Source organism: Saimiri boliviensis, chromosome 15, assembly GCF_048565385.1.
Source record: "Saimiri boliviensis isolate mSaiBol1 chromosome 15, mSaiBol1.pri, whole genome shotgun sequence".
Classification (NCBI taxonomy): domain Eukaryota; kingdom Metazoa; phylum Chordata; class Mammalia; order Primates; family Cebidae; genus Saimiri; species Saimiri boliviensis.
Window position 1 is genome coordinate 7076917 of NC_133463.1, and position 23520 is coordinate 7100436.

General features: G+C 42.6%; 1 protein-coding gene across 1 annotated transcript; it reads left to right on the forward strand.

The window, feature by feature from the left end:
- Window positions 1-8855: 8855 nt before the first annotated feature.
- NPBWR1 (neuropeptides B and W receptor 1) lies at window positions 8856-9842 on the forward strand. The gene has a single exon (XM_003940854.2). The coding sequence runs from the start codon at window positions 8856-8858 to the stop codon at window positions 9840-9842; it is 987 nt and encodes a 328-aa protein (XP_003940903.1).
- Window positions 9843-23520: the final 13678 nt, after the last annotated feature.

The window sequence follows — 23520 nt, forward strand, 5'->3', positions numbered from 1 at the left end:
TTCTTCAATTTCTTCAAGTAATGCATTATAACTTTCAGTGTACAGGTCTTTTACATCTTTTGAAAGATTTATCCCTGTGTAGTCATATTGCTTGATAGTATTGTAAATGATATTTTCAAAAATCTGAAATTAAAAACATGTAAATTTCTGATCATACAAACAATGTATACAATATAGAAATGTAAAAGCTTTTAAATGGGTGTTATATCCTATAGACTTGATAAATGCACTTATTTTTCAAGAAGTTTGTTTTTAAAGATTCCATAAAATTTTCTAGAAGTGTTTTTATAGATTCCATAAAATTTTTATAGACTTTTTTTATAGATTCCATAAAATTTTCTTCACAGACAACTATTGCATCTTCAAATAACAACAGTTTTACTTCTTTGTTCCCCAAATTGGATGTTTTAAAATTTCTTTTTCTTTCCTTACTGCACTGGCTAGAATTTCCTGCATGAGACTGGATAGAAAGATTGAGAAAAGACATTCTTGTCGTTAATTTTAAGGAAAAGACATCCAGTCTTTTTGCATGACAAGTACTATGATTTTGATGTTTCTATCTTTTGATTTTTACCTTGAAATTGTTTTTCTAGGTTAAGAAAAAACAATTTTGGAAGTCAGAGCAGCAGCAAACCAAGAAAAGTGATTCCACTAGGTATCATAATTCCTGGTGCTCAATATTCAAATGTCACATTGAATACTTTTCAAAATAAGAGATAGTTGTAAGCCTGTAATCCCAGCACTTTGGGAGGCTGAGGTGGGTGGATCACGTGGTCAAGAGATCGAGACCATCCTGGCCAACATGGTGAAACTCTGGCTCTACTAAAAATACAAAAAAAATTAGCTGGGCATGGTAGCACACACCTGTAGTCCCAGCTACTCCGGAGGCTGAGGCAGGAGAATTGCTTGAACCCAGAAGGTGGAGTTTGCAGTGAACCGAGGTCACGCCACTGCACTCCAGCCTGGTGCCTGGTGACGGAGTGAGACTCTGTCTCAAAAAAAAAAAAAAAAAAAAAAAAAAGGAGGTAGTTGTTGTAGTTAAGCATTTTGTTATTGATAAAATTTTGGTTCAAGCATTACAAATTGCTGATGGAAATTTTTCTTTTTGACAATAGCGTGGGTAGTTTTCAGGGTATATAAGGTAAATAGTATATGTAAATGTATATTGTACATATCTTTTTTTCACTTTTTTGTGGTCATTGTGATTTCATAAGTGCTGGGAGAACTCTCTTCTCTATACATTCCTAATTTCTTCTTAGTAGTCAGTATTTCATGACTACAAAGTACTATTATGGTCATTTTAATAAATATATATATATTTATGATTATAAAAGTAATACATACGTTTTATTTAAAAGTTTTGGAAAGTTAGAAAAATGTAAAAAGAATCAAAATTACTGAAAAGTCTATATCTTACAGAAATATTTTGAACATTTTGGTATAAATATTTCCATAATGACAGTAATTATGTATATGAAACATATACATAGGCATGTAGTTTCATTTGGTAATTACTGTATAGAACACTTTATATATAAAACTTTTTACCTTCTGCTTCAAGTTATAAATGAAATAGCTTATATCACACAAATCCTCCTATCATGAACTACCATAAAAATTGCAGAAGAAGAAAAAAACAACCTAAAACATCTGTTTGAAGGCATCAAGGTGTAACCAAGAAAGCCAGGATTTAGAAGACCAGATTGAAGTACAGGGGAAAGCATAAAGGCCTAACAGGCATGTACTTGGGGTCCCAGCAGGAGGGATGAGAGAGAGTGGGACAGAACCCATACTTGAAGAGAGGGGGCTGAGGGCTTTCCAGAATTGAACACACACACACACACACACACACACACACACACACACACACCCCTAAATCACGGATTTAAGAAGCTCTATAAACCAACACCTGGATAAATGGAAAGAAAATCACTCCCAGGCCATCACCGTGCAGCTTCTGAAAGATCAAATCAAAGAATTACTTCAAAAACAGTGATAGAAAATAGATATATTATCTTTCAAAGGGTTACAATAACATAAAAAACCACTTTTAAAAATAAAAATAATGGAAGAAAATGATCATGGAATTTCAAAGTGTTGAAAGAAAACAACCGCAAACCTAAAATGTAATATCCAGTGAAACATTTCTTTAAAAAAGTTGGGGGAAGTAAAGATATTTCAAAACAATAACAATAGCAGTAATTGTTTATCACCAGCAGAATAGCACTTAAAATATTAAGTGAATTCTTTAAGTAGTAGAAAAATGATACCAGATGGAAGCATAGTAATGCAGGAAGGAGCAGAGAACACTGACGCACAAACGTGCGGGGAAATATAACGGCATATTGACTATTTAAAACAGTAATCAGCCGGGCGCGGTGGCTCAAGCCTGTAATCCCAGCACTTTAGGAGGCTGAGGCGGGTGGATCACGAGGTCAAGAGATCGAGACCATCCTGGTCAACATGGTGAAACCCCGTCCCTACTAAAAACACACAAAAAAATTAGCTGGGCATGGTGGCGCGTGCCTGTAGTCCCAGCTACTCAGGAGGCTGAGGCAGGAGAATTGCCTGAACCCAGGAGGCGGAGGTTGCGGTGAGCCGAGATCGCGCCATTGCACTCCAGCCTGGGTAACAAGAGCAAACTTCTGCCTCAAAAATAAATAAATAAATAAATAAATAAATAAATAAAATTAAATAAAACAGTAATAATAATGTTTTATAGAGTTTTAAACATATGCAGATTTAGCACATATATTAACAGTTGTACATAAGGAAGAGGGCAGTACATAGAGTTCAGTGTCAAAAAGTTTTTGTATTGTCTGGGAGGTTGCAAAAATAATAATTTAAAGTAGGTTAATAAGTCAAGGATACATATAATCTTTAGTATATGTCTAAAAAGGTAATTCAATAATAAGTTAATGGAGTTGGAGAAAGTGAATAATAAAATATTAATTAATCTAAAAAATGTAAGAAAGGAAAACAGAGTGGAATGAGATAGGAGAAATAGAAAACAAAGAATATAGCAGGTTTATATCTTTTTCTTAGTCTGTTCAAACTTTAATAATGAGATACTATAGGCCAGGCACAGTGGCTCATGCCTGTGATCCCAGCATTTTGGGAGGCCGAGGTGGGTGGATCATGAGGTCAAGAGATCGAGACCATCCTGGCCAACATGGTGAAACCCTGTCTCTACTAAAATATAAAAAATTAGCTGGGCGTGGTGGCGCATGCCTGTAGTCCCAGCTACTCCGGAGGCTGAGGCAGGAGAATTGCCTGAACCTGTCAGGCAGAAGTTGCAGTGAGCTGAGATTGCACCACTGCACTCCAGCCTGGCACCTGGCGACAAAGCAAGACTCTGTCTCAAAAAAAAAAAAAAGAAAGAAAAACGTAAATACCATAAACTGGGTGGCTTCTAAACAACAAAAATATTTCTCACAGTTCTGGAGGCTCAAGGTACTGTCAAATTTGAAGACTGGTGACCATTTGTAGCTCACAAAGCAGTAGGGATGAGGGATCTCTTTGAAGCTGCTTTTATACAGGCACTAATCCCATTCATTAGGGCTCTGGCCTCATGACCTAATAATCACCTCCCAAGGCTTCATCTCCAAATACCATCACATTGAGGATTAGGTTTCAATATATGAATTTTGGGGAGACACAAACGTTCAAACTATAGCCTTCCACCACTGGCTCCCCGCAAATTCTTGTCCTTTTCATATCTGAAATACGTTCATTCCATCCCAATAGTCCCTAAAATCTTACCTTGTTCCAGCATCAACTCAGAAGTTTAAAGTTCAAAGTCTCCTTTAAAAATCAGATATGAGTGAGACTCACAGTACAATTCATTCTGGGGCAAACTGCTGTTCGGATGGGAACATGTAAGACTGAACTTGTGATGTGCTTCCAAAACACAATAGTAGAACCAGGCATAGGGTAGACATTCCCATCCCAAAGGGAGAAATAGGAAAGAAGAAATTCATAACAGGTGCTTCCCAAGTCCAAAATCCAACAGAGCAAACATTGAGTCCTTTTTTTTTTTTTTTTGAGACCGAGTTTCGCTTTTGTTGCCCGGGCTGGAGTGCAATGGTGAGAGCTCCCCTCACTGCAACCTTCACCTCCCAGGTTCAAGCTCTTCTCCTGCCTCAGCTTCCACAGTAGCTGGGATCACAGGCACATACCGCCATGCTGAGCTAATTTTCGTATATATATATATTTTTTAGTTGAGATGGGGTTTCGCCATGTTGGCCAGGCTGGTTTCAAACTCCTGACCTCAGGTAAACCACCCACCTTGGCCTCTCAAAGTGCTGGCATGACAGGCACGAGCCGCTGCGGCCAGCCAACATTAAATCTTAAGTCGTGAAAATAATCCTCTTGGGTTCCATGTCCCACCTTCTGGACATACTGGGTTGGTGAACCTACAGCTCTATAGCTTTGGGCAGCCCTGCTCCCGGGGCAGCTTGGTGCCTGGCTTGTGCCCTGGCCCCCTGGGGCTACAGTCACACAGTGGTTGCTCTACGTCTCTGAGTCAGGGGAGCAGGCCCGCCCCAGCTCTGCTGGACACTGAGCTTCACAGGACTCTCTGTGGTGGCCCCACAGTCCCGGAGGCTTTTGCACTCTGGGCCTTTACTAATTCCATTCATGAGGGCTCTGTCCTCAGAACCTACTCACTTCCCAAAAGCCCATCTCCAAATGCTATCAAGTGAGGATTAGCTTTCAATGTGTAAGTTTTGGGGAGACAAAAACATTCAGACCATGGCAACCCTAATAATACTGTCTATAACTGCATATAATATACTATGAACTAAATACTTCAATTCAAAGACATTGTCAGACTAGATTAAAACAAACGTTCTAATGCTTATATGGGACCTACTTTAAACACAAAGACACAGAAAGGTTTAAATTAAAAAGATGCTTTTAAAAAAAGCCATTCCATGATAATATTATTGGAAAAACAGTTAACGTAGCTATAATGACAGCAAACGAAAGTGGCTACATGCAGCTAGATGTAGAAGCCTAGTTAAAGCTGTTATAATGATAAAAGGTAAGTAATATATACCAATAACATAATTATGTGATATATTCTATATTATAATGATAAATTTATAATCATTTGATAAAATCAAATAACAATGATAAAATCATTATAATCAAGCTATAATGACAAAATCAATTCAATCAGGCTATCAAGAAAAAAGGGTAAATTCTGCAGGAAAATATAGCAATCTTAAACTTGTGTACCCTTAATAAAACAGCATCAAATGATGTAGTGAAAATTGGCCAGTCATGGTGGCTCGAGCCTGGAATCCCAGCACCTTGGGAGGCTAAGGTGGGCAGATCGCTTGAGGTTGAAAGTTTGAGAACAGTCTGGCCAACATGGTGAAACCACATCTCTACAAAAAAAATTAAAAAATAAATAAATAAAAGTTAACTGGGTGTGGTGGTGCACCCCTATAGGTCCAGCTACTCGGGAGGCTGAAGCAGGAGAATCACTTGAACCTGGGAGATGCAGGCTTCTGTCACTGCACTTCAGCCTGGGTGACAGAGTGAGAGATACTTTATCTCAAAAAACAAACAAACAAATAGTGAAAATTGACAGCATATAATGAAAGCATAAGTAGAGAAGTTCACACTAATTAATGGAAATTTTTCCCCTATTCTTTCAGTAACTAATGACAATTTGATAGAAATATCAACAGAAGCCAGGTGTGGTGGCTCACGCATGTAATCCCAGCACTTTGGGAGGCTGAGTCTGGTAGATCACTGAGCTCAGGAGCTCAAGACCAGCCTGGGCAACATGGTGAGACCCCATCTCTATGAAAAATACAAAAAATTAGCCTGGCATGGTGACACATGCCCATAATCCCAGCTATTTAGGGGACTGAGAGGGGAGGATTGCTTGTGCCTAGGAGCTTGAGGCTGCAGTGAGCTGCTATTGCTCCATTGTACTCCAGCCTCGGTGACAAAGCAAAGACCCTGTCTCAAAAAAAAATAATAATAAATAAATAGAGAAATTTGAACAACATAACTGTACATATGTCAACTAGTAAGTTTGACTAATTGACATACGTACAGTTTTGCCCAACAAATGCGAAACAATTTTTCAAGTACACATGAAATAATTGGAAAATAACTATATACTGGGTGGTAAGTTTCAAAAAATGTCTATGAATTGAAGCCATATTGAATATGTTCTCAGTTTACAGTGCAATTAACCTGGAAATCCACAATGAAAAAAGGCTAGAAAATCTCTAAACGGTTGCAGATGATCAACTATATACATGCATGTGTGTATATACGCACAAACACATACAGATAAATGTGTGTTTATATGTGTTTAATATATTATATATTTTTTTTTATTTACATTATGTGGTGTTTTATCTTAATAACCTTCCTTAGGGACATAGCTTAAGAATCTCCTGTTATTTTTTCACAGAAAGCATGCACCTGCAGGGGAGCTGATTTGTATAGATCCCAGTAAAAAGGGAATTGTGTAGGTAAATTCCAGAGAGCTTTTATACAGTGAATTCCCCTGTCAGTGGTTTTGGAGTCCCTGGTTTTAGTCACGGTGGTCTGAAAATATTAAATGGAAAATTCCAGGAATAAACAGTTCCTAAGTTTTCAATTGTGTGGGGTTCTGATTGACCGACGCGATCCTGCCACCTTGCTCCCTCCCACAGGAGGTGAGTCCTCCCTTTGCCCAGCGTTTCCCTGCTGTCCATCTGTTAGTCACTTCACAGTCTGGGTTATCAGGTGACTGTGGCAACGTCCAGTGCAGTGTGTTCAAGTTGCCCTGATTTTACTGACTCTTTGCCCTTATTTCTCTCTGGTGCCAAAATGCAAGAGAATCGATGCTTGTAATTAAACTATGCCAAAGAGAAGCCACGAATGCCTCCTTTACGTTAAAAGGTAAAAAATTCTGGACTTTATAAGGAAAGAAAAAATCATAGACAGAGGTTACCAAGATCTACTAAAAACAAATCTTCTAACCATGAAAATGTGAAGAAGAAAAAAGAAATACATGCTAGATTTTCCGTCGCATCATTTGTGGGTGGAAGAACAGAAACATGTTCCCATTGATGGCACTGGGGACTATCCAAGGCTTCAGGCATCCACGAGGGCTCTTGGAACAAATCTCCCAAGGGTATGGGGGTGGGGGTGGGGGCTACTGTATTTCTGGCCTCACAATCTTTTACTGGCGACTTTAGCCTCTCAGGATCTCAGGCCCTCTTCTCTACGATGTACCCCAGAGGACCAGAAATGCACTTTATTTGGGGTTTGCCTGCTTTTGTGGAAGGGAAGATTACTAGAGAATATAATCTGGTGTTTTAATTTATCGTCTCTCCTAAAGGGAATGTGGAGGAAAAAAATACAGAAATTGGAAAAAACCAATATTTAGTTTATTTCATTCGATTCTCAGGGCAACTGGTGAGGAGCCTAAGATAATTTTCCCTTCCTAGAGGAAGAATCCAAGGTCTAGGTAGATAGCGACTTGGGAGTCCAAGACCACCCCTGCTAGGCCTTCCTTGGCTACTCCCGCTGCGTTTGCAGGATAACTCTCATTAGCAGGAGAATCCAGCATGTGCGTGGATGAGTAGAGAGTGTGTTGAACAACTTGCAACATTTTATGAAATATGCATTGTCATGGTTGCATTGTGATGCTTTCTTAAAAGGCTTTCCAGAAGCTGTTTGTCTTTGCTAATCAAGTCTTTACTTATACAAAATTTTAGAAAACATGCTAACAATCTTCTAGTCCCTTGAAGACCAGAGTAGTAGAAAACAGGAGATTTGCATTATAAAATTGCACTCACTTTTTCCTTCTTTCGGATTTCACATTACAATAGCCCATCTGTGGTATAGTGTTTTAAAAAATGAAACAGGAGCCCCCCCACCCCGTTGCATTGTTCTCCTTTAAAAATAGATCACTAACATCCTAACTTTGTTTTTCTTAAATTCGAGTCTTAACAGGAGAGCTATTATTTCGAATGAAGTGAGGTTGCACTACTGGAAGAAATAAATCCATTAATTTTGGGGGGATTTCTGTTCTCTGTTAGTTACAAGACCATCTTACTTGGGGTGAGGGGTGGGCACGGCAGTCGGGGCAGCGGAGCGCAGTCGCGGCTGCGCCATCCCTGCACTTCCAGGCGCGCGGGAGGGACCAGCGGGGACGTGAGTTGCGGACTCCAGCGAACGAGGGGAGGCAGACACCGGGAGGCGGACACCCAGCCGGTAGGCGCCCCAGCCTTGCCGCCGCTGGCGGGTTCTTTTCCTGACAGCTCCAGGCAAGGCAGACTCTTTCCCCAGCCAGTCAGGTAAGGTAAAAACTGCTGTTGAGCTTGCTGTTACCGAGGGCGCGCAGACCCTAGGGAGACCGAAGCTTGCCACTGAGGGATTCGGTGGGGTGACCTGGGTCTACTGAAGTGTCCTAAAAGAGGGGAGAAGGGTTGGCCTTTTTTCCTACGTAGGGAAGGATTCTTTTCTCTATCATTTAGTTTGATGTACTCGATTGGAAGAAGTGAGATTTCAACAGGTAGCAGGAGAGCGCTCACGTGGAGGAGGTTTGGGGCGCCGCGGCGCACCCCCTCCCCGGGACAGCGGCTTTTTCTAAAGCTACACATCGACGAGCTAACTTATGCTTTCAATTCCCCTTCCCAGCCCCGTGAGTCCGCGGCGACAGTGGGTCGTGGGGTGGCTGGGTACGGCCCCCTCCTCCAGAAAAAACAGAGAAGGGCTTGGAGAGCTGAAGCCAGCGTCCGCGAGCAGGTCCGTGAGGACCCAGGCTTCAGGCCCGCGGAGTCCTGCCGGGCGGCCGTGGGGGACACCAGGTCGCCGGCTCCTCTGTCCTGGTCAAGATGGACAACGCCTCGTTCTCGGAGCCCTGGCCCGTCAACGCATCGTGCCCGGGCCCGGCGCTGGGCTGCTCCAACGCGTCGAGTCTGGCCCAGCTGCCTGCGCCGCTGGCAGTGGCCGTGCCAGTCGTCTACGCGGTGATCTGCGCCGTGGGGCTGGCAGGCAACTCGGCGGTGCTGTACGTGCTGCTGCGGGCGCCCCGCATGAAGACCGTCACCAACCTGTTCATCCTCAACCTGGCCATCGCCGACGAGCTCTTCGCGCTGGTGCTGCCCATCAACATCGCCGACTTCCTGCTGCGGCAGTGGCCCTTCGGGGAGCTCATGTGCAAGCTCGTCGTGGCCATCGACCAGTACAACACCTTCTCCAGCCTCTACTTCCTCACCGTTATGAGCGCCGACCGCTACCTGGTGGTGATGGCCACTGCCGAGTCACGCCGCGTGGCCGGCCGCACCTACGGCGCCGCGCGCGCGGTGAGCCTGGCCGTGTGGGGGCTCGTCACTCTCGTCGTGCTGCCCTTCGCCGTCTTCGCCCGGCTCGACGACGAGCAGGGCCGGCGCCAGTGCGTGCTGGTCTTCCCGCAGCCCGAGGCCTTCTGGTGGCGCGCGAGCCGCCTCTATACGTTTGTGCTGGGCTTCGCCATCCCGGTGTCCGCCATCTGCGTCCTCTACACCACCCTGTTGTGCCGGCTGCACGCCATGCGGCTGGACAGCCACGCCAAGGCCCTGGAGCGCGCCAAGAAGCGGGTGACCTTCCTGGTGGTGGCGATCCTGGCCGCGTGTCTCCTCTGCTGGACGCCCTACCACCTGAGCACGGTGGTGGCGCTCACCACCGACCTCCCGCAGACGCCGCTCGTCATCGCCATCTCCTACTTCATCACCAGCCTGAGCTACGCCAACAGCTGCCTCAACCCCTTCCTCTACGCCTTCCTGGACGGCAGCTTTCGCAGGAACCTCCGCCAGCTGATAAAGTGCCGTGCGGCCGCCTGACGCCCCGAGCTTCGGGCTCCCCACCGGCCCGGTCACTGCTGGCCGGCGCAGGAGGAACCGGCGCCCGCGGCCAGAGTGCGGGACCAGACAGGCAGCCTCCGCGTCGCGGGGAAACGGACTCGCGCCCCACCCCCGACCTAGCGGATGGGAAGCGCTGCGGGTGCGCCCGCAGGTTGACCTTGCCAAGCCCTCCGGGTGATGTGCGTCCACGGCGGGTGAGGAGCACCGCGGCCGAGATCGCCACACTGATCACTCCCTAACGCCAAGGTCAGGGGTTGACCCTCGAGTTTGGCACGCAGACCAGTGTGGAGGGAGAAGAGGCTAGAGGAGGAGGGCGGTACTGCTGGGACCCGACCCCTCCCTGCAGCGCTCCCGGCTACCCGACCCCAGCCCCGGCCGTCGGCCACCTGGCTCGAGGAGGAGCTCTCCGCGCCTTTTACGGGAGGCCGGAGGACGCTGCGGGCGCCCCCAGGCGTCGGCTCCGCGCTGCCTCTGCTCTACTTGGCGCACAGCCGCGGCCGGTCCCCGCGTCCCCCGCGCGCTCTGGGAAGAGGGTCAGGCGCGCGCATTCGCGCCCACGCCCGTGAGACGCGCTTGGCCGGGACAGCTGCCGAGGCTGCCAGCGCCTCTTCAGCTGGGCGAAAGACAGCTCCGGGTGTCCCGCCGGTGTGCGTGGTGTGCGCGCGCTTGCGGAGGCGTGGGATGCGGGGGCGGAGGCTGGCGCTTGGCTGCGACTGTCTAGAACGTGATAATAGTGATCCTTCCTCCTGCCCGCCCCAACTCCTTCTTTCTTTTCCTTGCCCCTTTCTTACCCGTGATCTCCCCTGGAAATGTCTCTCAAACTCCCGGAGCCAAGAACCTCGAGTCGCCTGGGCGCGCGGTTCCGGCGCCCCCGTGAGGAGCCGGCGGCCGGGCACTGAGCGTCTGAGCACCGCGGGGTTCTGCGGGGGAACGCTGGGGCTGAGTGCGCTTCACAGCGATGCGGCGCACTGGTCACCGTGACTTCTAGAGGACGCCAAGCCACACGCCCGGTTCCCCCAACTGGCCTCGCCTCTTGTCTGACTTTGACCAGTCTGTTGTAACTGTTCATTAAGTACTATTTTCCAGGACTGAGAACTTCATATATAATGTACATGTCCTAATCTCACGAGTTGCCATGAAGATCAAACAAGATAAAAAGAAATGGGATCTATTCCCTTGTGTTCCCTTTCTCCTCTGCGCTTCCTTGGGTCCGCCTTAGGGAGAGCAGGAAGCAGGGATGACCGACGGCTTCGGATTTTCTCTGCTGGACTTCCCACAGGAAGCTGCGAGATAAAACTGGGCTTTATTCCTTAGTTATAGAGGGCATCTGGTAGGTAGTCCAGGTAAACAGGTAAACACTGGTTCTGGAGTTACCAGGGAGACTGGCCAGCATCGTACCTTTGTTTTTATCTCTGCATATGGAAGACAAAGTGGATTCAGATAGTGGACTGATACTGGGTTTGCCCTGTCCTCTGCAGTTTAGCCTTAGACATGAGGGCCGAATCTTAACAAAACTCTGGTCATCGACTGTGGTGTTTTAAAAGGTATTAATCCTTGGGATGAAGTCCAAACAGTATGAACATTTCTAAAAATGTTTGTTTCCTATGTCATGTGTGAGAAAATATGTGAGTATTGCAGCAGATTTTGTTTATTTAGTTCGACTGTTATCGTTAATCAATTTCTCAGTTATTCAGGTTGAAAATAGCTTTTAATAAATATTTGGAAGGAAAAAAAAAACACTCCCTTGGAATGTGGGAAAGCAAGCCCCTTTTCTGATTTTGGTGAATGAGAATTGCTTTCTTAGCTCTCAGAGTTATTAGGAACATTGAAATGACTCATAGCCATCAGTTTAGAAAATATACATTAAAAAACCTTCTGTCTTGGGTGGCAAATAATAGCAAATTGTTCAAAAAAAAGTTTTCATCTACAGTGAGTTTCGAATGGTGAACCTCATGGCATTTGAACAGGCCGGCTTTCAGAGGCTTCTTGGAATTCATTTTAGCATCCTTAGAATTTCTAGGAAACAACAGTCTATTGATTTTCATTAAAATTCTCAAAATTGTTTCATGAATCCTCTGTAACTTTTCAAAATTAAAGTCTTAAACTGAGAGTAACTTCTAGATTTCCTAAGGGGATGGACAGAGTAAGGTGAACATGTATCTACAAACACAGCCAGGCATGACTGTCTGGATTCAGTATCTCATCTGTATTAATAAGCTCAGTAACTGGACACAGATGGAAGACAGCTGAGTGATCCATCTGTCCCCTGCTTCATCCCCACGGTAGATCAGCCTGGAGCTGTCTTGGAATCTATGGAAATGGCTGCTGGAAAAATACACGAGTGGACATTGCTGTTCATCCCAAGCAAGGCATGGATTGGCTTCTGAGTAAGCCTGTGGGATTCAGTAGGACTTAGCAGTTCAGCTTCTCCCAGGCTTTCTGATCACTGGATAAACTGTTGTATTATTATTTCTAGGTCACTGCCCTTCATATGAGCCTGTAGAACGTATGTCTCAGATCTCAGGCTTCCTTTCTATGTCTCTGGTAGTAGGTTGAATAAATACGCACATAAGCCAGGCAAAAGTAAAATTTATTTACCTCATTGTATTGCGAAGGTTTTAACACTGTATTGAATTCTTGTAGTCTCTGTGTAAACTCTATGGTTTGCTTTTACCACTTTGAATAGTTAAAAATGTCTATTTGCTTTTACTTAATTTAGTACAGTTATGTAATGTATATACTTACGTTTTCTTTTGAAAAATGCAGAAACTCTGTAGTCACTTGCAGAGGAACACAGTTTAAAATAAAAGCTGAAACATTCTGTGTGATGATAGAGAACATTTTATTTTCTGAGAACATGTTATCTGTAATTCAGTCACCTTAGCATTTAGGTTGAATATATGCTGTGTAGTATTATTATTTAAAACTATTGCCTTCATTGGCAAAGTGATATAATGAACACTCAGAGAACAAATAGAAGTATTGGACAGGACAAGATTAAGAATGAACAGCCCCATCCCACCTTTTAATTTAGTTGATTGTGAAAATGATGTAAAGCTGCTGATGTACACAGATTCCAGAACTTACACTGGGCAGAGAAAGGACACTAAACTTTTATCGTATCATGAAAAGCCTCACTTCTTAAATATTGGAGCAGCTATGTGGAGGGTTAGAAGGGAAGAGAAATTGCTTAAGTTATTAGCATACATGTCATTATCAGCAGTATGCGTAGACTTAGCACAAATTTGCAAGGTGGAGAATCTCACCTGAAAAACCCATGAACTTATTATAAACCCTTCTTTCCTCAGTAACATTCTGGGAAAACAACAGCAACTCAAAAAACAATAACTCACTTTGAATATTAATCATCTATGCTCATGCGCGTTAAGAAAGAGATCAGAGAATCCTGCCTATAATGGTCTTTTATTATGGCCTTCGGGTCTGCCACTTGGGCCTCCATTTTACATACAAAAAAAGTGACTATAAGGACGTGGATGAATGTAGCCAGCGCCACAGAGATCAATGAAGACCAATCCGAACCATCTGGTTCCCATGCTATTCTAGGAATTGTGTCATCTTGTGTCAGCAGAGATAGAATTGGTTGCAATGTGTAATTTGGGAGTATTAGACTAGAAAACAATGATGTCTTTTAAATATTTAGTAGATTAAGCAAGATGTATCTACCATTAGCTCATACGGGATAAAGGGAGGGTAAGATTTAATAATAAAACTTCAATCTTAATTCAGAAACTTACAAATGTATGGGGTTGTTGAGAGTTATATGAGAACAAAAATTCCTAACAGAGCTGGCACACAAAGGCACCATGTGCACAGCAGCCCCCATGCTTTATGTACGGGGAGCTGTGCTTGAGCGGCACTATTCACATAAGATACAATGCTAATGATGCCTCTGTTTCTACAGAATGGAGCTTTGCAATGGACGACGCTGTCCTTGAATATAGGGCTAGGGATGTTTATTTGTTTATATCATATCTCATAATGTTACATTGGTGACATCACATTAAATAAAAAGATGGGAAAAGGGAAGGAAATTGAAAATGATATTGTACAGAAACTGTCAGAATGCATGAACTGCATGCTTCCCACAGTCCTGAAGAAGATTTGTCTTGTGCCTGGAGGGCAGTAGTGCACACAGACCTGATGCCCTGCTGGGCCAGGACCCAGAGAATGGCTCAGCATCTTCCTGTAAAATCTGGATCCTCTCACAAAGACTGCTCAACCAGAAGGTTATCTCACCTGCATTCTGAGGTGACCCAAGGACCACAGTCACAACTGCAATAACCAGGCCACTGAGCACCACGGAAAGTGTGGGTGGAATTTCACTATCAATTGTGTGCAGTCAACAATATGGGAGAAATTGCGAGTGTTCCCAAAGATGAGGGGAAAATCATTTGTGAGGGCCAAAACAAGACGGGTATCTTAAATCATTTATCCATTTGGCAAAGCAGCTTCTTCCTTTAGGCAGTGATGAATGATCTGGCAGAGGAGGAAAGGCCAGCCCTATTCAGTCACCGTGGTATGAATGCAGCAATCAAACCCGAAAAGATGTAAATATTTATATCTTCAAAAGTACCAAATGAATTACCCACATTCTCCTACATAACACTGTTTTGATTCCTTTAACTCCTCTCTTCCAATAAAAATACCACTCCTCATTACTGCATTTCTATTCATTCTCTTTACAGAAGAATTCCAGGAGTCCTAGTTAAAAAGAAGTTATATAATTTCTTTAAAATAATTGCATCTTGGATTTATCATGACAATTTATTATTATGGTTAAAGATTATAGTGAACCTTTAGACACTATAGTGAACCTTTAGACACATTTATTTAAAATGAAAATGTATTTTACATGTTCAAATTATGTTAAGTAACGAGGTTTCTTGAGGCTTTTATACTTTTGAAAGGAAGAATACATCTATATAAGTTTCCTATTGAATCTTTCAAATGATAATGAAAACAATAATCCATATAACTTCTTGAACTTTTATTTTAAAATGTTGAGCTCAATCTCTGTTTAAATTTTATGTTTGAAACTGTTTTATTTATTTAAACAATGAGGTCTCACTATGTTGCCCAGGCTGGACTTGAACCCTTAAGCTCAAGTGATCCTCCTGCCTCAGCCTCCTGAGTAATTCAGACTACTGGTAAGTGCCACGTTGCTTTGCTTGAGATAGTTTAATTTTTACCAAAGTAACACATTAATTTAAATTACATTTAAAAACATTAAAATGTAAAACATTTCAATAGCTTAAGGGGTACAAAGGGTTTTCGGTTACGTGGATGAATTGTATAGTGCTGAAGTCTGAGATTTTAATGTACCCATCACCTGAGTAGTGTACATTGTACCCATTATAACACTCTGTGTGTCTTTTGTACCCGTAGCTTAGCTCCCACTTATGAGTAGATACTGTATTTGGTTTTTCATTCCTAGTTACTACACTTAGAATAATGTCCTCCAGCTCCATCCAAGTTGCTGCTTTTGACATTATTTCATTCTTTTTGGGGGCTGCGGTAAACCTACAAGACCAGGTATCTTTTTGATATAATGACTTCTTTACCTTCGGGTAGGTCTCCAGTAATGGGATTGCTGGATTGAATGGTAGATTTACTTTCCATACTGTTTCCCATAGAGGTTGTACTGATTTACATTCCCACTAATAGTGTATAAGCATTCACTTTTCACCACATCCATGCCAACATCTGCTGTTTTATGACTTTTTAATAATGGCCATTCTGGCTGGGATAAGGTGGTATCTCACGTGGTTTTGTGTTTCCCTGATGATTACAGTGATGCTGATGTTGAGCATTTTTTCATGTTTCTTGGCCATTTCTTTTTCCTCTTTACTTTTTGAGACCAAGTCTCACTGTTGCCCAGACTGGAGTGCAGCGGCACGATCTCGGCTCACTGCAACCTCTATCTCCTGGGTTCAAGCGATTCTCTTGCCTCAGCCTCCTAAGTAGCTGGGATGACAGGTGCTTTCAGTAATGCCCCGCTAATTTATGTATTTTCAGTAAAGCCAGGTTTCACGATGTTGGCCAGGCTGGTCTCGAACTCCTTACTACAAGTGATCCCCCTGCCTTGGCCTCCCAAAGTGCTGGGACTACAGACATGAGCCACCGTGCCTAGACTTTTTTGGCCGTTTCTACATCTTCTTTTGAGAAATGTCTATTCATGTCATGTGTCCACTTTTTAATGGGACTATTTGTCTTTTTCTTGTGGGTTTTAAACTGCTACAACTTTTGATTGTACCAGATTTATTATAAGTATCAAGTCCCCACCCATTCCTAACTGGCCATAGCCCCTTCTAGCCACATAAACAGTTGATTCTGGGATTTACCTCCTTATGACTGAATTACAGATTTTATACCTAAAGGTTTTACTTGCTTAATGTTAGACATGATGATTATGAAAATTTGGAGGGATGGTTGTTGGCACTTTTTGAAAGCCAGTTGTGTTTACGGGATCTCTCCACTTATTCTGTTTTCAGACTTTTACTTTGTCTCCCTATTTTTTGTTCCTGCGTTTGGCTCCTGTCTTTTGCAGCACCTGGTTCCCTGCAACACATCTCTGGGACGGATTTCTCCAGACTGTGAAACTCCAGTCACCAGCAGAGCTGGGGAGCAGGCTTCTCTTGGCTGCAGCGGTCAGACTGGGGAGCCTAACCATTCTTCCCACAGCTTTCCTTCAGCATCCCTGTTTGTGGCCCTGCGGCTCACCCCTAACTTCCATGGGCACAGTCATCTCTCTGAGTGGCTTTGGAAGCAAATCAGATTGGACCGAGTTGGTGTGTCCTGCTGTGGACATTTCTGCATTCTGCTGCTTACAAGCTCTCCTTCTGCTGACCAACCTCTCAAAATCCATTGCTGCCACTCACCTCTGTCATTACTTATCTAGCTCTTTGTCCATTTAAAAAATTTCTTTCCTGTTCTAATAGTAGGACTTTCACGGAAAATAGCAATAAATAAATATTATGTAAATGCCATCATTTTAAACTAAAGTGCGTGCGTGTGTGTGTGTATGTGTGTGTGGAACAGGTTTCACGAAATTTTAGAGAACTTTTTTCTTGGCTTAGAAGGACTCAGTAAGAAATGAGTTCCTTGGGAGAAGCTTAGTCTACAAATGTCAAGAAATGTCTTGGAATGAAATGATAAATTCAAGCAATCTAAAATATTAGGTTTCTCTGACAACCAGCATCCTATTTGGAGATACCCACATCTATCTGTCAGGAAAGCGTAGCCCGCTCGCCGCAGAAACTCTGTGTAGTTCATCATCACCCCCAGGCCAGACCCAGCACGCACAGCAGCAGTCATCATCCGCATAGGCCAAGCTGCCTTTGAGACCCGTTAATTAGATCAACTTCTCCAGGTGGCATCGGGGCATCTGCCTTTCCAAAGCTTCCAGCCCAGACCCCAGAATGAGACACAGAACAAAGCCACTCAGATAACACGCAGCTCTGTGAGCATGAGAATCAATGCTTGCCACTGCATGCCTCCAAGTTATGTGGCATTATTGTGGTAAAAGCTGAGACGCTGATGTAATTTTATTTCCTCACCCATCAGCAATTATCAGTGATTCTGGGCTTGATTTTAACTGCTCTCTTTTAGAAGCTTGTACTTTTGCTTTTCTGATTATGAAGTTATGATAATAAGTGAATATCATTTGAGTAACAAATAACATCTAAAATATCAAAATGTTGATTGTTTAGGCTTTCCAGGGCACAGGCTTCTCTTGATTGTAGTGCTCTGTTATATTTTTGAGACGGAGTCTTTCTCTGTCACCAGGCTGGAGTGCAATGGCGCGATCTCGGCTCACTACAACCTCTGCCTCCAGGTTCAAGCAATTCTCCTGCCTCAGCCTCCCGAGTGGCTGGGACTACAGGCACATGCCACTATGCCCAGCTAATTTTTCGATTTTTAGTAGAGATGGGGTTTCATCATGTTGGCCAGAATGGTCTTGATCTCTTAACCTTGTGATCCATCCACCTCGGCCTCCCAAAATGCTGGGATTACAGGCGTGAGCCACTGTACTCGCCCTGCAGTGCTTTATTTTTTAAAAAGTCATAGAAGAATTATTTCTTTGGCCCCTGGTGTGTATTAAAAACTCCGTTTTCCCCCTGCAATTAATAATTGAAATATAAATAACCTCCCAAAATAAACATTTTTTCTGTGAGTAATAGTTTATGCCCAGTGAGTGAAAAAGAAAACTAGTTAAATTAAGTCTATTTGTTATTCTCAGTAGGGGGAAAAAAGTTGATAGAATAAATCTGCGAGTTATTTTATTTTCTCTCTGTTTAAGGTGTTGATAAAAAGTGGACTTGCTGCCACCTTAAGGATGACTGGTACAGAAAAATCAAGCTTTGCAGCTGCAGCCATGCTGGTTTTTGTAATAATAATAATATAATCTGGACTTCTTCACTTTCTAAGTTCCTATCATAACATTCCACAAAAAGTGAAAATATAATAATAGTCTTTGCTATTGCTCTACTGCAGTTTGTTCCTTTACTATTGTTATTTTATTTTATTTTAATTTTTGGAGATGGAGTCTTGCTCTGTCGCCCAGGCTGGAGTGCAATGGTGCAATCTTGGCTCACTGCAACCTCTGCCTCCCTAGTTGAAGGGATTCTCCTGCCTCAGCCTCCTGAGTAGCTGGGATTACAGGTGTGTACCACCACACCTGGCTAATTTTTGTATTTTTAGTATAGAGGAAGTGTCGCCATGTTTGGCCAGGCTGGTCTCGAACTCCTGATCGTGATTGATCTGCCCGCTTTGGCTTCCCAAAATGCTGGGATTACAGGTGTGAGCCACTGCACCCAGCCTACTATTGCTATTTTAGACATTTATTTCTTATTACTATAATGGATCTTCATATTTGTGTTTTAGCTTGTTTTCCTAGGGGTATTCCTAGATGTGGAATTATTCCTTCATTTTCTCAAAGCTGAGCCTCTAAACCCTCTTGTCATATAAGAGATGTTTCTCCAACCAAACATCAACTTCATCCCATGCCTCTTGATTCCTGTTCTCATCTTCTCAAGGGCTTGTTTCTTTGGCTCTCTCTTCCCTTCTAAATTATACACATCCATCTCTGACTGCATGATATATATTGGCATTTGTAGGGGATCAAAATACACCACTCCAAAATATGCTACTTTGTTTTATTATTATTATTATCTTGAGATGGAGTCTCACTCTATTGCCCAGGCTGGAGTGCAGTGGTGCGATCTCAGCTCACTGCAACCTCCACCTCCTGGGTTCCAGCGATTCTCCTGTCTCAGCCCCCAAGTAGCTGGGATTACAGGCACGTGCCACCTTGTCTGGCTAATTTTTGTATTTTTAATAGAGATGAAGTTTCACTCCTGACCTCAAGTAATCCTCCACCCTGGCCTCCCAAAGTGCTGGGACTACAGGTGTGAGCCACTGCGCCTGGGCTCAAAATATGCTACTTTGGCATGAAGATTATTTTGAGCTGAAGACAATTGGGAAACACTGGATATCGATGAAAAAAAAAAAATAAAAAAAAAAAAAAAAAAAAAAAAAAAAAAAAGCTCTCTGCCTCCCCTCCCATTTGCTTAAAAGCAGGCTGTCTCTTAATCACCAGAGACAACCCTGGACTCATAGCCCAGAAATGGCACCAAGAGGAATCTGCACAGCAAATCTTGCTTAAACAAGACATTATTTACTTTCCCACAATTTGCTGCCCCTAAAAGCCTAAACCCATTTTTTTAATCTTGTCACTTCTCTGTCAGTTTATTGTTCTTTGTTGCGATGGTACATAAGCCCAAGTTCTAATCACCCTTCAGTTACTCATCACTGAGTTTCCCCCCACGTACGCATGTTGCAGATGTTATAAACTCTTTTTCTCTTGTCAATCTGTTTTCTGTTGGTGTAATTTCTAGGGCCACATTCAGATAACCTAGGAGGATAAAAGAAAAGTGCCCCCCTCCCAAACATTCAAACATTCTAATATATGCAATTTCAATGGTTAATTAAAAAGAACTTAAACTCTTCTCTGCAGATGAATGCCAGGTAATATATGCAGAAACAAATGAAAGAATTTGAAAAATCAGCATTGTATGGTTAGAATGTCAACCACATTGTAATAATTGATTTAAGCGAGGTTTATCAATGGATACAAAACTATTGGGTAGAAGGTTTATTGGGAGCAAGGATATTTGCATGGTGCCAAGATAGTACCCCAACGATCACTTGCTAATTAATTGTAAGGATAAAAGATATACCTTTATAAAGGGGAAATCTGGTTGGATTACCAAATTTAATGTGACTAATGACAAGACAGCCTGGCATTATGTGTCATCTGCACTATAACATATATGGTACCACATATGGCGAGTTCTTGTCCAACATGTTTACTGTAACCTAATCAAATATTTTACTAATTTCTGTTAACAGAGAAAATCAGGATATGTGAATAAGAAAAAAATGATGAAACAACACAAATCTAGAATGTATGCAATTCCGTAAGACAAGTGTCTTGCTGAACTCTCCAAAAAAGTTTATGTAACACAAGTACACCCAAAAGAGATGGAGGAAATGTTAAAATAGACTAAAGAAAAACAAGAACCCAAAGCAGTGCATGCACCTGGACTTCATTCTGTTCTGAAATGCCGGCTCTAAAAAGTTTTCAGAGACAACTGGGGAAATCTGAATTTGGATTAGATTTTAGAAATTATTAAATTTTTTTGGGTAAATTTTCACTTACAGAAAAGATAGTTTGGTTATTTTGGAGAATTTCTCTATCAGCATATGAAAGTGTAAATGTGAGGGTTGAAGTGCTGTGATATCTGTAATTTACTTTCAGATTGTTGGGTAAAATATTTTTGTGTGTGTGGAGTTACCTCATGTTATTTTAAGTAGTTAACTTTTTAAAAATTGTACTTTAAGCTCAGGTACATGTGCATATCCCACAGGGTTATGGCACACATGCCATGGTGGTTTGCTGTCTTTACCCCCTGGTTGCCTATGTCAAGCATTTCTCCCAGTATTTTCCCTCCCAGACTCCCTGCACCCCACTGTCCCTCCCCTAGTCCCCCACCCAACAACCTACTCCAGTGTGTGACGTTCCCCTCCCTGTGCCCATGTGTTCTCATTGTTCAACACCCACCTGTGAGTGAGAACATGCAGTGTTCAGTTTTCTGTTCTTGTGTCAGTTTGCTGAGAATGATGGTTTCCAGATTCATCCATGTTCCTACAAAGGACACAAGCTCATCGTTTTTTATGGCTGCATAGTATTCCACAGTGTATATGTGCCACATTTTCTTTGTCCGGTTTATCACTGATGGGCATTTGGGTTGGTTCTAGGTCTTTGTTATTGTAAACAGTGCTGCAATGAACATATGTGTGCATGTGTCTTTATAGCAGAATGATTTATAATCCTTTGGGTATACATCCAGTAATGGGATTTCTGAGTCAAATGGAATTTCTATTTCTAAATCTTGAGGAATCACCACACTGTCTTCCACAATGGTTGAACTAATTTACACTCCCACCAACAGTTTAAAAGTGTTCCTTTTTCTCCACATCGTCTCCAGCATCTATTGACTCCAGATTTTTTAAAGATCACCACTCTAACTTGCATGAGGTGGTACCTCAGTGTGGTTTTGATTTGCATTTCTCTAATGACCAGTGATGATGAGCATTTATTCATATGCTTGTTGTCCACATAAATGTCTTTTTTTGAAAAGTGTTTGTTCATATCCTTCATCCACATTTGCTGGGGTTGTGTGTGTGTGTGTGTGTGTGTGTGTGTGTGTGTGTGTGTGTATGTGTGTTTCCTTGTAAATCTGCTTTAGTTCTTTGTAGATTCTGGATGGTAGCCCTTTGTCAGATGGGTCGATTGCAAAAATTTTTTCCCATTATGTTGGTTGCTGGTTCACTCTAATGATTGTTTCTTTTGCTGTGCAGAAGCTCTGGAGTTTAATTAGATCCCATTTGTCTATTTTGGCTTTTGTTGCCATTGCTTTTGGTGTTTTAGTCATGACGTCCTTGCCTATGCCTATGTCCTGAGTGGTATTACCTAGGTTTTCTTCCAGGGTTTTTATGGTGTTAGGTCTTATGTTTAAATTTTTAATCCATTTTGAGTTAATTTTAGTGTAAGGCATAAGGAAGGGGTCTGGTTTCAGCTTTCTGCATATGGCTAACCACTTATCCCAACACCACTTATTGAACAGGGCATCCTTTCCCTAATGCCTGTTTTTGTCAATTTTGTCAAAGATCAGATATTTGTAGATGTGTGGCATTGCTTCTGAGACCTCTGCTCTGTTCCATTGGTCTATATCTCTGTTTTGGTACCAGTACCATGCTGTTTTGATTACTACAGCGTTGTAGTGTAATTTGAAGTCAGGTAGCATGATGCCTCCAGTTTTGTTCTTTTTGCTTAGGATTGTCTTGGCTATCTGGGCTCTCTTTTAGTTCCATATGAAGCTTAAGGTGGTTTTCTCCAGTTCTGTGAAGAGGGTCATAGGTAGCTTCATGGGGATAGCATTGAATCTATACATTATTTTGTGCAATATGGCCATTTTCACAATATTGATTCTTCCTAACCATGAACATGGAATATTTTTCCATCTGTTTGTGTCCTCTCTGATTTCCTTGAGCAGCGGTTTGTAGTTCTCCTTGAAGAGGTCTTTTACATCCTTTGTTAGTTGTATTCCTAGGTATTTTTTCCCCTTTGTAGCAATTGTGAATGGGAGTTTGCTCATGATTTGGCTCTCTGTTTGTCTGTTATTGGTATATAGGAATGCTTGTGATTTCTGCACATTGATTTTGCATCCTGAGACTTTGCTGAAGTTGCTTATCAGCTTAAGAAGGTTTCGGACTGGGACGATGGGGTCTTCTAAATATACGATCATGTCACCTGCAAATAGAGACAATTTGACTTCTGCTTTAACTAATTGATCCCATCTGAAATCACCAACTTCAAAGACCAGAGTGCAGAGGGGGTAATGTCCCCAATCCTCCAGGCCAGTTGCACTGCCCACGTCGGGCAGTGTCCCACCCTGCTTTGGTTAGCCCTCTTAGGGCTACTCCTGCTCTGTTTCAGTTAGCCCGCTTTGGGCTATTCCCACTGTCCAACCAGACCCATTGAAATGAACCTGGTACCTCATTTGGGAATGTGGAGATTGCTCGACTTCTGGGTCTCTCTGGCTGAGAACTGCTCTCTGGAGTTTTTCCTATTTGCACATCTTGGTGGAAGTCCCTGGTAAAATATTTGCGTGTATATTTATCTTTAAAATACATGTACATCAAAACAGTTACTATTAGAGGAAAGACAGGTGCTCTTCACACTTTTCTTTCAACTTTTCTCCATGTTAGAACACTTTCATGGTAAAATTTGGAAGAAAATAGAAACTTATAAAACAAAAATATTCCTTGACCACACATTCCCCCTAAATCTTTAGATGTAGATTCTTTATCTTCATCCTTCTATGGTCAAAGACTTGAGAGAATTGTGCCCTTTCATCTCCACTTCCTCCGTGTCGTATACTGTGCAGTGCATTCAAATCTTCCCTGTCTTTGCCCAGGCTGCTAAAACAAAATACCATAGGCTGGCTGGCTTAGAAACAGCACACATTTATTTTTCACCTTTCTGGAGGCTGGGAAGTTCGATATCAAGGCA